Source organism: Hyla sarda, chromosome 6 (genome assembly GCF_029499605.1).
Source record: "Hyla sarda isolate aHylSar1 chromosome 6, aHylSar1.hap1, whole genome shotgun sequence".
Taxonomy (NCBI): domain Eukaryota; kingdom Metazoa; phylum Chordata; class Amphibia; order Anura; family Hylidae; genus Hyla; species Hyla sarda.
The window spans coordinates 109802428-109818948 of NC_079194.1; the positions used below are offsets into that span (position 1 = coordinate 109802428).

Here is a 16521-nt window from a genome sequence, read left to right on the forward strand (position 1 = left end):
GCCCTTGGCATCTTTTCTGGTGTCAGTGAGATATACAGTACATCTGTCCCATTAGGCTCCAAATCGGGCACCTTTACAGTACATTAGTTAGTCAAGCTGTCAGTTTCAGTAGTTATCATGTGTATGAAAGCGTTTGGATGGTTGTAATGACGTAATGGCAGATATCACGTGTAAGAAGGATTGGGCATTTTGGATAGAAAGTATATACCATTCTTTGAACCCATGGCTACATAAGGCTTCCCATCAGGATTCCAGGCATGTCTTTTTTTTTTTTTTTTTTTTTTATCTTTATATCTCTTTCCAGTGCCCAGATATACTGTAAACTTTTTTGTATACTGTATATACTCGAGTATAAGCCGACTCAAATATAAGCCGAGGCCCCTAATTTCACCCCAAAAAAACAGGAAAAAGTTATTGACTCGACTATAAGCCTAGGGTGGGAAATACATCATCCCCCCTATGTCATCATCAACACCCCTGTCATCATCCAGACCTTCTCAGTGGTCTTCAACCTGCGGACCTCAGGAGGTTTCAAAACTACAACTCCCAGCATGCCTGGACAGCCGATGGCATGCTGGGAGTTGTAGTTTGGCAACATCTGGAGGTCCACAGGTTGAAGACCACTGAGAAGGAATTGACAGGCGGAGAGTTCACTCGAGTATAAGCCGAGGGGGGCATTTTCAGCACGAAAAACCGTGCTGAAAAACTCTGCTTATACTCGAGTATATACAGTAAGTCTAAATGAGGCTCAAGTGCCCAGGGGGCGTTCCCCAACACAACAAGGGCCCAAGGTTTGCCAGACCAGTTATCTTATTCACCGCCTGTGTGCCCGCTGTCAATCGGACATTGTTTAACCCCTTAAGGACGCAGGACGTAAATGTACGTCCTGGTGAGGTGGTACTTAACGCACCAGGACGTACATTTACGTCCTAAGCATAACCGCGGGCATCGGAGCGATGCCCGTGTCATGCGCGGCTGATCCCGGCTGCTGATCGCAGCCAGGGACCCGCCGGCAATGGCCGACGCCCGCGATCTCGCGGGCGTCCGCCATTAACCCCTCAGGTGCCGGGATCAATACAGATCCCGGCATCTGCGGCAGTTCGCGATTAAAATGAACGATCGGATCGCCCGCAGCGCTGCTGCGGGGATCCGATCATTCATAACGCCGCACGGAGGTCCCCTCACCTTCCTCCGTGCGGCTCCCGGCGTCTCCTGCTCTGGTCTGTGATCGAGCAGACCAGAGCAGGAGATGACCGATAATACTGATCTGTTCTATGTCCTATACATAGAACAGATCAGTATTAGCAATCATGGTATTGCTATGAATAGTCCCCTATGGGGACTATTCAAGTGTAAAAAAAAATGTAAAAAAATGTAAAAGTAAAAGTAAAAAAAAAGTGAAAAATCCCCTCCCCCAATAAAAAAGTAAAACGTCAGTTTTTTCCTATTTTACCCCCAAAAAGCGTAAAAAACATTTTTTATAGACATATTTGGTATCGCCGCGTGCGTAAATGTCCGAACTATTAAAATAAAATGTTAATGATCCCGTACGGTGAACGGCGTGAACGAAAAAAATTAAAAAAGTCCAAAATTCCTACTTTTTTAATTCATTTTATTAAAAAAAAAATTATAAAAAATGTATTAAAAGTTTTTTATATACAAATGTGGTATCAAAAAAAGTACAGATCATGGCGCAAAAAATGAGCCCCCATACCGCCGCTTATACGGAAAAATAAAAAAGTTATAGGTCATCAAAATAAAGGGATTATAAACGTACTAATTTGGTTAAAAAGTTTGTGATTTTTTTTAAGCGCAACAATAATATAAAAGTATATAATAATGGGTATCATTTTAATCGTATTGACCCTCAGAATAAAGAACACACGTCATTTTTACCATAAATTGTACGGCGTGAAAACAAAACCTTCCAAAATTAGCAAAATTGCGTTTTTCGTTTTAATTTCCCCACAAAAATAGTGTTTTTTGGTTGCGCCATACATTTTATGATATAATGAGTGATGTCATTACAAAGGACAACTGGTCGCGCAAAAAACAAGCCCTCATACTAGTCTGTGGATGAAAATATAAAAGAGTTATGATTTTTAGAAGGCGAGGAGGAAAAAATGAAAACGTAAAAATTAAATTGTCTGAGTCCTTAAGGCCAAAATGGGCTGAGTCCTTAAGGGGTTAAAGGGGTTATCCAGGAAAAAAACATTTTTTATATGTATATCAACTGGCTCCAGAAAGTTAAACAGATTTGTAAATTACTTCTATTAAAAAATCTTAATCCTTTCAGTACTTATGAGCTTCTGAAGTTAAGGTTGTTCTTTTCTGTCTAAGTGCTCTCTGATGACACGTGTCTCAGGAACCGCCCAGTTTAGAAGCAAATCCCCATAACAAACCTCTTCTAAACTGGGCGGTTCCCGAGACACGCGTCATCAGAGAGCACTTAGACAGAACTTCAGAAGCTCATAAGTACTGAAAGGATTAAGATTTTTTAATAGAAGTAATTTACAAATCTGTTTAACTTTCTGGAGCCAGTTGAGATATATATATAAGTTTTTTTCCTGGAATACCCCTTTTAATTTCCCTGCAACGCCACCACAGGAAAAAAGGAAAAATAAAGTATTACACAGCTTCCTACACAGCTTTCATTCTAATAAATGGGTTGTTTGTGTAATTCATGGAAAGACAGGTCTTCTGGATTGAAAGACACTCCATGTAGCAGTCTCCACCATGTTTACTCCGAATTCTCTACCACCAGGGTTATCGTAGATCTTCCTTAGTAATATGGTCCCTGAGACGGTTCTATTATAACCTGTCGGATGAGCTGTGTGGTGTTTATCTTGAAGACAAAGATGGGGTAATGAGATCTTCCTCACAGCTTTGTTTTTAAGTTGACCTCTTCCTGTTTGCAGCTCAAACCCTCTGTTGACTGATAGAACAATAGAGTATTTGTGAGCGTGGGCCAAGTTGAAGAGGAAGTTGTGCGTCTATTGTTGATCTTCGCAGATCAAAACAACTATGTTGAAAGTTTGTGACACAAGAAAAAATATATAGTGTGCAGTGTGCGCATGTAGTGGGATAACATGGGGTGTAGTGCTGTGTGGGGGGCGTTTTAGGCATTGTAGGGATGATAGTTCACAGTAGAGGTGGTGCGGCACTGCTTGTGGTGTCCTGGGGTGTAAGACGGCAGATGGGTGCTAGTGTAGCTGTGTTGCTGGAGGTGGTGCTCAGATATGGCAAACAATTTTCAAAATCAGTCCGTAAGAAACAGAAAATATCGGCACTCACCAATTCAGCTTGGAAGTCTTCTTTATTGAAGCATACTTACAAATAGGGTACAGAAGAGAAGGGTAGTGGGGGGACAGTGGATGGCGACCGAGCTCCTGTTTCGCACGCTTGGCGTGCGAAACAGGAGCTCGGTCGCCATCCATTGTCCCCCCACTACCCTTCTCTTCTGTACCCTATTTGTAAGTATGCTTCAATAAAGAAGACTTGCAAGCTGAATTGGTGAGTGCCGATATTTTCTGTTTCTTACGGACTGATTGTAGGGATGATGTCTGCATATTATATGGGTGCTGTATGAAAGCTTTGGTGGTACCAGACTTCATGTGTATTAGGTGTGCAAATTACAGCTAACCCTCGGGCTACAGCATGATGGCTACTTGTATTAGCTGCTGTATGCTCCAGAGGAAGTTCTTTACTTTTTTAATTTATTTTCTGTCTGACCACATTGCTCTCTGCTGACACCTGTGTCCATGTCAGGAACTGTCCGGAGCAAGATAGGTTTACTATGGGGATTTTCTCCTACTCTTGACAGTTCCTGACATGGACAGAGGTGTCGGCAGAGAGCACTGTGGTCAGACAGAAAAGTAATTAAAAAATAACAGATTTGTAAATTACTTCTATAAAAAAATCTTTATCCTTCCAGTACTTTTTAGCAGCTGTATGCTACAGAGGAAATTCTTTTCTTTTTGAATTTCTTTTTTGTCTTGTCCACAGTGCTCTCTGCTGACACCTGATGCCCGTATCAGGAACTGTCCAGAGCAGGAGAAAATCCTCATAGCAAACCGATGCTACACTGGACAGTTCCTGATACGCACAGAGGTGTCAGCAGAGAGCACTGTGGACAAGACACAAAAGAAATTCAAAAATCAAAGAATTTCCTCTGTAGCATACAGCTGCTAATATGTACTGGAAGGATAAAGAATTTTTAATAAAAGTAATTTACAAATCTGTTTAACTTTCTGGCCCCAGTTTTCCAGTGGAGTACCTTTTTAAGGGTGCACTTCTTTCAGCTTATCAGACCCAGACCAATGAAATCTTTTGACTTCTCTCTATGACATATGACAAGTTTTTTCAATGGGACAGTTGAATCGGTCAGAGCTGTAATACCAGACAAATCATCAAATGAACAAGCAAGGAGCTGCATTGTTTTAAATGTTAATTTCTGAGAACACTTATTGATAGCAAATATGGATGCATAACTTTGTGCAAAAATGTCTGAGAAAGTGGCTGTTACATTTTTGTCCAAGTGACCCAATATTTATCCTGGGACTGGCAAAATAATATACACACAATACCCATATGACATAAAATTCCCATATTGTCTAAGACATATCGTCGTTGCCTAGGGTCATATAATACTGTATAACTCAGGATAGCTCTCAACTTGCTATTTGATACAAAAAAAAACTGAGCAGTTGCTCAGTTTTTTTTAATCAAATAGCTAGTTTGATACAAATACCTAGTTTGTATCAAATAGCTAGTTAAAAACACATTCCTTGAGAAAGTCCTCCCGACGAAACGTCCGTCGGAACAAGCGGCCACTGGGCAATATGGGTGAGTTTATGCATACTTGAATTTGATTATATTTGATACTATAGTAGCAATTTGGGGGAAGTTGTAGTGAGTAGAGATGAGCGAACTTACAGTAAATTCGATTCGTCCCGAACTTCTCGGCTCGGCAGTTGATGTATTTTCCTGAGTAAATTAGTTCAGCCTTCAGGTGCTCCGGTGGGCTGGAAAAGGTGGATACATTCCTAGGAAAGGGTCTCCAGCCCACCGGAGCACCTGAAAGCTGAACTAATTTATGCAGGAAAAGTCATCAACTGCCAAGCCGAGAAGTTTGTGACGAATCGAATTTACTGTAAGTTCGCTCATCTCTAGTAGTGAGCAGTTGAGCCCTGACATAGTGCATTTCATTTGAGGTGTTGACAGTATTGTGCAATATCGGGCATTGAAGGGGTACTCCCATGGAAAACTTTATTTTTTTAAATCAACTGGTGCCAGAAAGTTAAACAGATTTGTAAATTACTTCTATTAAAAAATCTTAATCCTTCCAGTACTTGTTTGGGGCTGTATACTAAAAAGAAATGCATTTCCTCTGATGTCATGACCACAGTGCTCTTTGCTGACCTCTGCTGTCCATTTTAGGAACTGTCCAGAGCAGCATATGTTTGCTCTGGGGATTTTCTCCTGCTCTGGACAGTTCCTGAAATGGACAGCAAGGGTCAGCAGAGAGCACTGTGGTCATGACATCAGAGGAAATAGTTTTCTTTTTGGATTTCTCTTTAGTATACATTCCCTTAAAAAGTAGAAGGATTAAGATTTTTTCTTAGAAGTGATTTACAAATCTGTTTAACTTTTTGGCACCAGTTGATTAAAAAAAAAAAAAAGTTTTCCATGGGAGTACCCCTTTAAGCAATAATCTACCTCACCCTATTCCTCACCCTATTGTACATGTCACGTTTGTGTACACATGTTTGTTTATTATGTGCAATATTACCACCCAGTCCCGCCAGTATAGTTTTTAATTTTTCTGATGTTCCCAGTATGTAATTATAATATTAATAAAGTATACCATATATACTCGAGTATAAGCCGAGTTTTTCAGCACGATTTTTCATGCTGAAAACGTCCCCCTCGGCTTATACTCGAGTGAACTCTCCGCCTGTCAATCCCTTCTTCAGTGATCTTCAACCTGCGGACCTTCAGATGTTGCAAAACTACAACTCCCAGCAAGCCGGACAGCCATCGGCTGTCCGGGCATGCTGGGCGTTGTAGTTTTGAAACCTCTGGAGGTCCACAGGTTGAAGACCACTGTGGCCTTCATCATCCAGCCCCCCAGCCTTTTGTTTTGTACTCGCCTCCCCTCGGCGGGAAGTTAGGGTGAGCTGGTCCGGGCCATCTATGCTGCAGGGACCGTCCGGTGGGGATGGTTAGTCGTTGCGGGCTGGCTATTTTCACCGGGGGGGGGGGGCCTCTTCTCCGTGCTTCGGGCCCGGCCCCAGAGTAGTGACATTGCCTTGACGACGATGCACAGGGACGTTCATGCGCAACGTCCCTGTGCGTCATCGTCAAGGCAACGTCACTACTTCGGGCACGAAGTGCGGAGAAGATAGCTGGCCCGGACAAGCTCACCCTAACTTCCCACCGAGGGGAGGTGAGTACAAAACAAAAGGGGGGGGGGTCTGGTTGATGATGAAGGCCACAGTGGTCTTCAACCTGCGGACCTCCAGAGGTTTCAAATCTACAACACCCAGCATGCGGGGAGTTGTAGTTTTGCAACATCAGGAGGTCCGCAGGTTGAAGACCACTGATGAAGGGTTTGACAGGCGGTGATGATGAAGGGGGGGGATGATGACGGGGGTCTGGATGATTACATGGGGGGATGATGTATTTCCCACCCTAGGCTTATAGTCAAGTGAATAACTTTTCCTGGGTTTTTGGGGTAAAATTAGGGGCCTCGGCTTATATTGGGGTCGGCTTATACTCGAGTATATACGGTATATTTTTCAGCAGCAATTGACTAGTAAAATAAGTTGCACCAGCCCCAGATTTTTATTTTGCATATCTCATTAGAAGTAATAATGTTTTGTCAATCTTTCCAGAGTACCAGAACAAAAGCAGAAATCCTTGGTTCCCGAGGAATGGATGCACCTTGCAGTGGTGGCATGTGGAGATCGTGTAGAAGAGACTGTTACTATGGTGAAATCTGCTGTGCTCTTCAGCATGAAAAAAATCAGATTCCATATATTTGCTGAGGATGCATTAAAACCGGAATTTGACCGAAAGGTAAGGGAATGGGATAAAATATAGAGGTGACCCAGTCAGTTTCCTTTTATTGATCTGAAACCCTTAAGTCTCTAACAAATGTGCAAAACAAATACTCAGCTCTGTGTATAAAAGTTATTTTATATTTTGAATATCCACATTCCTTCTTGATTTTTTGGCATCTCCCCCAGTCCAGTATATCTCTATTAGCCGCTGCTCTATTGTGTCCTGAAAATTCCTTTCGGCTGCCTGGGTTTGCAGGGGTTAATGACTGACTCCCTATATAAACCACCTAATCACTGACTTTGGGAGACAGCTGCTCTGACCTTGCATGACCTAGTGCATTGCTGACTTTGCATTGTGGAACTAGCAGAAAACCAACTACAGGACAAAGAAAGGAGGAAGGGAAGAGGCATACACAATGGAGGGCGTGGATCAAGACCACCTTATTTTATTTTTTATGCCAGTATGGGTGAGGATGTGCCCAAACTAATTAAAAGGTGCAAGCCTCTTAATACATTAGAGGCATCTTTTATTTATCCATCTTCAGTTGATATCTACACTAGCTATAAACTGGCTTAAATATCGGGCATGATTTTTCATCAATTCCTAGCGTACATTTGAGTAAATCTGTGCAAAAATTTGTAACTTTTGTAAACCAGAAAAGTGGCGTAATTCTCAGCCATTATAGTTTATAATGGAAATTAAAGGGGTTATGAATATCAGAACCTGTCAGTCAACAAAAAAATTTGGTGGAAGATAGTGGTCGGCACTTTCACAACTGGTGGTGGTGCACGTGGCAGGATGACATCAAGGTAAATTAAGGAAGAGGCCCAGCATTCACCAGATTTGCAGAAAGGTGAATATTTATTCACATAGTATCAGGTAACAGGACGCGTTTCGACAGGATGCCTTCCTCTGCAGTCCGCCCAAACGCGTCCTGTTACCTGATACTATGTGAATAAATATTCACCTTTCTGCAAAATCTGGTGAATGCTGGGCCTCTTAATTAACAAGAAGTTGGGTGTCTGTAAGGGCCATAAATTTAAAGGGGTTATCCAGGAAAAAACATTTTTTTATATATCAACTGGCTCCAGAAAGTTAAACAGATTTGTAAATTACTTCTATTAAAAAAATCTTAATCCTTTCAGTACTTATGAGCTTCTGAAGTTTAGGTTGTTCTTTTCTGTCTAAGTAATCTCTGATGACATGTGTCTCGGGAACCACCCAGTTTAGTAGAGGTTTGCTATGGGAATTTGCTTCAAAACTGGGCGTTTCCCGAGACACGTGATTACTTAGATAGAAAAGAACAACCTTAACTTCAGAAGCTCATAAGTACTGAAAGGATTAAGATTTTTTTAATAGAAGTAATTTACAAATCTGTTTAACTTTCTGGAACCAGTTGATATATAAAAAAAAGTTTTTTCCTGGAATACCCCTTTAATGTAGTGGGGACCGCACATAGGCAGAGAGCAGGACTCTATCCCACTGTTTTGTGGCAGCCTGTGTCTACTGCACCACAGTATAGATGCCCATACACCATAAAATAAAGTTGATGAAAGTGGACAATTCCAACCAAAACTGTCATTTAACAACAAACGATCATTTTAGCTGATTGATGACAGACTGGTATTGACTACAAATGGTCATTGATCATGTATGGCCAGTCTGAACAACTCTAATGGTCAATAGGGACCAAACTATATATGTATCTGTAAAACTGACCATGCACTTTCAATAACTGTTGGCCGAATGTTCAATCAGCCGTCAGCTATCTCTTACTGACTTTAATCTTCATGTTGTTTTCTATGGGGAGGGGTAAGCTACAGCCAAATGGCTTAAAGACCAGCTTATCCCTCCCAGAAGGGAATGGACAGCCAAAATTGATCATGCCCGATTATTCACTCCATCGTCTGTCTGCAAAGAGGCCATGCACCTTGAAAGAGTTTGCCGACCCCACAAGTGACTTTAGTAGAAGTGTATGGGTAGATTGTTTGTTCGACTATTAACCTACTTTTATACAACACATATAGCATCTTACAGAGACCTTCATAGACTGGACTGGTTGATTAAACACACCCTGGGCTCTTTGCACGTGTAACATCGGAGGCTCCATATTCTCCATTCACAAGTCCATATTTACATTAAAGTAACACACGTACCAATAGATTGTTTTTCTTTTGTACTTTATCAAATTGTTTCTTTAGGTTTTATACAAAATTTCGTCACTATTACATTATCTATTCGCCCAGGTGTGCAATCGCTGTAACCTCTCAAGGACCTGGCATCAAAGGATCCTTTTCGCTCTGGCAGGAGCCTTTCATCCCATCTGATGATCCAGCTTCTCTTTAGGGAAAACTGTAGAGGCTCACAAGCCTGTTAGCCTCAGGGACGGCAATGTCTTGGGAGTTTGGCACTCCTGAAACATTGTGGGTTCCTTTAATGTGAATATCACCTTAAAGAGACATCTCCATTACATCTGTTCTTATCCACAGGATTGAGGATAAGTGTCTACTCACTGGGGGGGGTCCTCCTCTCCTTCATTTGTTGGTCGACAGTAATCCATGCAGGAAGTGGCGGACAGACCCCCTCAATGTATCTCTGTGTGAGAGCCAGTGATACAGAGCTTGTGTATCTTCGGCTTTCCCATAGACATACGTAGAGGGGGCCGTGGTCGGCAACTTCTTCATGCGGTGGTCAACAGTAATCCATACACAGAGCAGCGTGCAAGAGTAGAGCCGGGGTGCCAGTGTAAGGGTGCGTTCACACTGAGTAATTCAAGAGGAATTTACTTGAGTAATTCCTCTTGAATTCTCCGCTCCAAATTAATGCCCATCCCCTCTGCCCATTGACTTTAATGTTTTTTCTGCTGTCCTGTTCACACTGCGGAAATTCTGCTAGCAGAATTCCGGCGCTGAATTCCTTTCCGCTTGAAGAAAGAGCATGTTCATTCTTCAAGCGGAATCTGCTAGCAGAATCCAATAGAAGTCAATGGTAAAAAAATTCTGCCCGACATCGTTTTCAAGCGGAATTAGAGAGGAATTCAGAAAAGTAGATTAAATAGCCTCCACCTTCATTCCTCTTTATTTCCGCATGGAAAATCCGCTTGAATTCCGCTTGATGGAGAAGGCAACAATTTCCTGACCGAAATTATTCCTCTAGAATTCCTCAGTGTGAACGCACCCTTAGGGTACGTTCACATGCGCAGATTTTTTTGTGGGTTTTCCGCTGCGTATTTTAAAGTGGACGGGCTCTTCTCTCTTCAGATTTTCCGCGGCGGAATTTACGCTGCGTAAAATCCTCCACAGTCCCTACTGACTTCAATGGGGCTTGCTGCGGATTTTCCGCAGTGTACATTCCGCCGCGGAAAATCTGCTGCGGACAGCCAAGAAGAGCCCGCCCACTTTTAAATACACAGCGGAAAACCCGCTAAAAAATCTGCACGTGTGAACGTACCCTTATGAAGAAAACTGTGTCCCTGTAGCGGAATGTGACCCACCGCACAGGGACACACTTTTCTGCTTTACAGCCGGCTCCCTCTCACTTCATAACCCTAATACTAACCTCTAATCCTAACCCCTATCCCTAATGCTTACCCTTAATCTTAAAGGGGTACTCCGGAGGAAAACTTATTTTAATTTTTTTTTTTATCAACTGGTGCGAGAAAGTTAAACAGATTTGTAAATTACTTCTATTAAAAAATCTTAATCCTTCCAGTACTTATTAGCTGTTGAATACTACAGAGGAAATTATTTTCTTTTTGGAACACAGTGCTCTCTGCTGACATCATGACCACAGTGCTCTCTGCTGACATCTCTGTCCATTTTAGGAACTGTCCAGAGCAGCATATGTTTGCTTTGGGGATTTTCTCCTACTCTGGACAGTTCTTAAAATGGACAGAGATGGCAGCAGAGAGCACTGTGCTCGTGATGTCAGCAGGGATCTCTGTGTTCCAAAAAGTAAAGAATTTCCTCTGTAGTATTCAGCAGCTAATAAGTACTGGAAGGATTAATATTTTTTAATAGAAGTAATTTACACATCTATTTCAAAAAAGGTGCAGCTCACAACAAAGAGGTACGAGGTATTAAGGCTATAACCGGTCCCCACCGGCGTCAGAGGAAAAATATAAGTCAAATTTATAGCCTTTACCTCAAGAACCTCACCAACTAAGGTGCATATTGATATGTATGGAATTAATTGAGTAAAAAAACAGCTTCACTAATACAGAAAGAATTTTAATTCAATAAAATATAAAAATATAAAATATACTACACAATTGCAGGCACTAATAAATACCCCACTGGGCCCTAGTGGAGTATCAATGTTAAATGAATGGACATAAGATGTTAATTCGGCATATATGTATATGCAGTCCAATAATCCGGCACCTGGTTAAAAAGTCCCTTTGCGGAGCAGATGGTTGAAGTGCACTTGATATTATAGAATCAGACTCCGAATAGTCAATAGATGTTAGAAATAAAAGAGATATTAATACTTGTAATTCTCACCGCCTGCAGCCGCCTGGTTCTCACTGGCGTGGACTGATGTCATGCGGCTGTTATGGGCTCTCCCGTATATCCACAAGATGGTACGTGGCGATCTCACACTAGGTTCGCAACCCCGATGGCAACGGGGTGCCACACGGTGGTCCGAGCAACACAATAAATGGCTAGGTGTTAACAAAGCCGACACTCTGGCAGGAGTGTAAATGTAACACAGGAGCGGCGTCCCTCGTGGAGATCTGCAGGTGAGATGCCGCCAAACAGTGCAGGAGATTGGAGCCTGGGTTAACTCCTCAGATGCCGAGATAGGTGCGGACGCTGGTAATTGTAGTCCTCCGACCCCTTCTTCAGTAGGTAAATGTAAATTGCACATTTACCTACTGAAGAAGGGGTCAGATGACTAGAATTCCCAGCACCCTGAAACGCGTATAGGATTTGGCACTATTCACACTTTGCTGGTACGCATTCTACCACCAGCGTCTGCACCTATCTCGGCATCTGAGGAGTTAACCCAGGCTCCAATCTCCCGCACTGTTTGGCGGCATCTCACCTGCAGATCTCCACTAGGGACGCCGCTCCTGTGTTACATTTACACTCCTGCCAGAGTGGCGGCTTTGTTACCACCTAGCCATTTATTGTGGAGCGGCTGAAAGCTGTTGCCATGTCGCACCCCATTGCTATCGGGGTTGCGAACCTAGTGTGAGATCGCCACGTACCATCTTGTGGATATACGGGAGAGCCCATAACAGCCGCATGACATCGGTCCACGTCAGTGAGAACCAGGCGGCTGCAGGCGGTGAGAATTACAAGTATTAATATCTCTTTTATTTCTAACATCTATTGACTATTCGGAGTCTGATTCTATAATATCTTTCAAGTGCACTTCAACCATCTGCTCCGCAAAGGGACTTTTTAACCAGGTGCCGGATTATTGGACTGCATATACATATATGCCGAATTAACATCTTATGTCCATTCATTTAACATTGATACTCCACTCGGGCCCAGTGGGGTATTTATTAGTGCCAGCAATTGTATAGTATATTTTATATTTTATTGAATTAAAATTCTTTCTGTATTAGTGAAGCTGTTTTTTTACTTAATTCATTCACGTTTCCATACATATCAATATGCACCTTAGTTGGTGAGGTTCTTGAGGTAAAGGCTATAAATTGCACCAGTTGATAAAAAAAAAAAAAAAAAAGTTTTCCACCGGAGTACCCCTTTAACCCTAATCCTAACCCTTAACCTCAATCAGCACTGAGAAGGTCTTAGCTCTGGTCACATTCGGCTACAGGTCACATTTTTTTTTTCACTTTAGGAGGATTGAAATTGTGGGGGTCACAGATAGGTGCTGTGGATAGGTAGTAGGTATGTACCAGAGTTCCCCTCTAAATATACAGGCAGCGTTTTGTAGTCTGACTGATGAGCATGTTGCTTTTGCTGTCACTTTATTTGTGCAGTGTATTTAGATACAGGGCAATTGCAGTGAACTGAATCTTTGAGCCAGGTTAAAGTAAACCTAGCTTAGACTCTGATATTGATCTCTCCAACATATTAAGTGAGCCATATGCTAGAACTGTATTAGAAAAGTATATAGCACTGCTGTGCGTAGTCTGAAAGCTGTTCAAAAATGTTATGTCTATGGCAGGGATTATCAACTAGAGTGGCTCCAGCTGTTGCAAAACTAGAACTCCCAGCATGCCTGGATAGCCAAAGGCTATCCAGGCATGCTGGGAGTTCCAGTTTTTCAACAGCTGAATGCACCATGGTTTGGTCTATGGGGCCATCAGGAAATCCCTTGATGTCTTTGGTCGCGTGAGGTAAAAAATTCTGGATTACTGTCTTAAGTCACCTGTGGACAGGGTGTTGGAAGGGCAGATGTTGTTAACCCTTAGGGCAGATGGTCTTAATCCTATGTGTTCGTGATGCCAGGGCGTGGTTATCCTCTACACCACCCGAGGTATGGCCGCTGGGTCCTGGGCCAGGCGCGGGGCAAATATTCACTCCGATGCAAGGTTATAGAACAATAGCACTTTACTGAGGCAGATAGGATGTTAGTCTTTACAGCTCAGTTTAGGCCCAAGGAGATGCTCAGTGAACTTTAGGGAGCTTGTTGGCTCGCTGGGACTTGTAGTGGACTGGGACTGACTTGTGCAACCCACGCTGACTTTAGTAACTTGACAGACTTGACTATCTTGACTAGACTGGTCCCCTGTATTTGTGCTTATCGCCAGGCTTTGACTTTCAGCTGCAGGGGTTACTGTTAGTAGCTGTGTGGCTGCATGTTTAGGCCATTGTCTCCCTCAGGAACACCAGACAACTCTCAGGTCTTCACTTGAATGTACCTCCGCATACACTGATCTGATCTAAGATGACTCTTCCCAGATATATATGGGAGCACTCTGATTTATTATGAATCGCTTGTATGTTAAAAAAGCTGAAGGGACCCAGTGAGGTATTTCTACCTATCAGGCATCTACCAATTAGGGAAAGTTGTGTCCCTAGGGACTAGCAGGTCGGGAAGCAGTTGCAGGGACTCCCTCCCTTTGGACTGTTTACCTGGGCCCACACAGCTTTTTTCAATTATGATTTTGCTTATACGTCTGATCGGTTCAGAGTAAAATATAGTGTGTTGGCTTCTCAGCATAGGTTTCATTCTGCCCATGGTTTGGGCAGCATAAAACAGGTGACAGGTTCCCTTGTAGGTTCTATTCATTTAAAGGAAATCTGTCACCAGTGTCACCTGCACTAACCTGTTGGTACTGACAGGTAGTGCAGGTGACACTGATGACAATGGTACTTACCTTGTCCTGTTCCGTGCCAGGGATCTCCGGTAATCTTCTCTGTTATGCTTCAGCTCCAGGCCTGGCTGGGGCACGGGCGGAACATAGTGACGTCACCGCTGCTGTAGGACCCAGCAGAGAGCAGCAGCGGTGCCATAGCTAAGCTTCGCCCTTGCCCCAAGCCGGGCCCGGAGCTGAAGCTTAACGGAGAAGATTACTGGAGATCCCCGGCACATAACGGGACAAGGTAAGTACCGTTGTCATCAGTATCCACTGCAGTACCTATCAGTGCCAACAGGTTAGTGCAGGTGACACTAGCAACAGATTTCCTTAAAAAAAAAAAAAAAAAAAGCACAGAAATAATTATGTTAAATAATGAAAATCATTTTTCACTTTTCTCATAGTTTAAAGAATGGCCACATCAGCTATCCAAAAAGTTTGACTACAAGATATACCCGATTACTTTTTCTGTAGGAAACGCTCAGGAATGGAAAAAATTATTCAAACCCTGTGCCGCTCAGCGACTCTTTCTTCCGGTAAGTCTTTTTATGATAGAATTCATTTATTCATCTCCTCATTCTACATCTGGTCATCCCGACTGGATTATGTGCAGTTTATACTTTTCCCATCTGGCAAGGATTTTCGATGGCTTCTTAAGGCTCCTCTGGCCAGCATATGTTTCTCTACTTCTGATCGGTTCACAATGTCATTTGCACTATGAAGACTTGGTCATAAGTTGAGTCACTCTGCCCGGAGAGCTGAATGTGGTAAATGCGCAAGGTTGTGCCGGGCCTTCAAAGGTGAACTAGATTTCCTTTGGCCTGTTATGGAAACTGCTGTTCTACTTAAAGGGACAGTAAACCTAGAAATGAATGAGCAAAAAAAAAAAAAAAAAAAAAAAACAGAAAGCAAAGACTTATACAGTGATTATCCAAAAAGACATTCCACAAAAGGAAAAGAAGCTTACGGCAATGAACCAGCAGACCAGATCCTTCTAATCCTGTCCATTTCAGACTGACTAAGGGATGGTTAAAGGGGAGTTGATTGGCTAATCTGGCATGCCATTGCAGGGGGGAGGGAGATGCCTCCTGTGATAATTAAAGAAGACCTAGGAGAATTCGTTCAGTCACTTTGACAAAGCATTTACTATAATATTTTTTATACAGGTTATGGTCATATTTAGGTACAAATTTTGGGCCAAAGCATTTCTCAATGTATCTTTATAATGGTCGGAACTCTTTTTTTTTCTGACAAATGATACAAATTGGGATTACTGCAGGCACCACTGGGGGAGCTTATTAGTTTATTATGTACCGTTTTTTGATTTAGTTCAGTGTTTATTGGGGTTTGCCAGGATGTGTTTGTTTATTTATTTTATTTTTTTTAAATTAATGGCCTTTCCTTATGATTGCCCATCAATAGTCCATCGGTGGGGGTCCAACACCCGTACGCCGCCAATTGGACTTGTAGTGGCTATGTATTCACTTTAATGGGATGAGCTGCAATACCACGTCCAGTGTATGGAGCCTGTTAGGAAGAGAAGATGCCATAATGCTTGCACTATCGCAGTGGCCCCTTTTATCAGCAAATTGGCAGGGGTGCCAGATCCCACTGATATTGATGCCCTGTCCTACAGATAGAAAATTCATTATTTATAAACCCTTTTACCATTATTTAGTAAGCTCCTTGGCTTCCCTTAATGGTGACTGCAATAGAGTTTTATCATTTTAGGTTAGGTTCACATTTGCATCATAGACATTAATGGCCAATGTTAAAGAATCCATTAAAATAATAAAAAAAAACAAAAAATAAAAATAAAAATAAAAAACAGTTTTTGTCAGATTACAATACAGTGAAATGATAGACCCTTATAGTCAGGGGGTCCATTCCTGTCCATCATGCAGGGACCAGTTTTGTTTTCCACTGCTGAATGGAGTCTATAATAGGGGCTGCGGACAGAGTCTCTAATGCAATCTAGCCTTACTTTGTTTATACAAGAGATTTGGCTCTCTGTATCAGGAAAACAGAGTTTGACTAGTAACAGGATATATAGAGCTTTTTTTTTTTCTTTTTAGATGACTGTTCATACATGGATGTAACAGAGCTACAGCCTGGATGTTACAGTCATACCCATTGGCCCTCATTTACTATTGCATACCCGACATGTTTTGTCG

The 16521-nt window shown here is 42.3% G+C and overlaps 1 protein-coding gene across 7 annotated transcripts in view; it reads left to right on the plus strand.

Annotated features, from left to right (window-relative positions):
* The window catches only part of GXYLT2 (glucoside xylosyltransferase 2), a 101912-nt gene that overhangs the window by 63064 nt on the left and 22327 nt on the right, over positions 1-16521 (plus strand). For all 7 annotated transcript variants that reach the window (XM_056528299.1, XM_056528298.1, XM_056528297.1 and 4 more), the window contains 2 exons: positions 6897-7080; positions 14752-14883. In XM_056528299.1, coding sequence (XP_056384274.1) covers positions 6940-7080; positions 14752-14883 — 273 coding nt within the window. In that variant the 5' untranslated portion in view covers positions 6897-6939. The remainder of the gene's footprint in view (positions 1-6896; positions 7081-14751; positions 14884-16521) is intronic.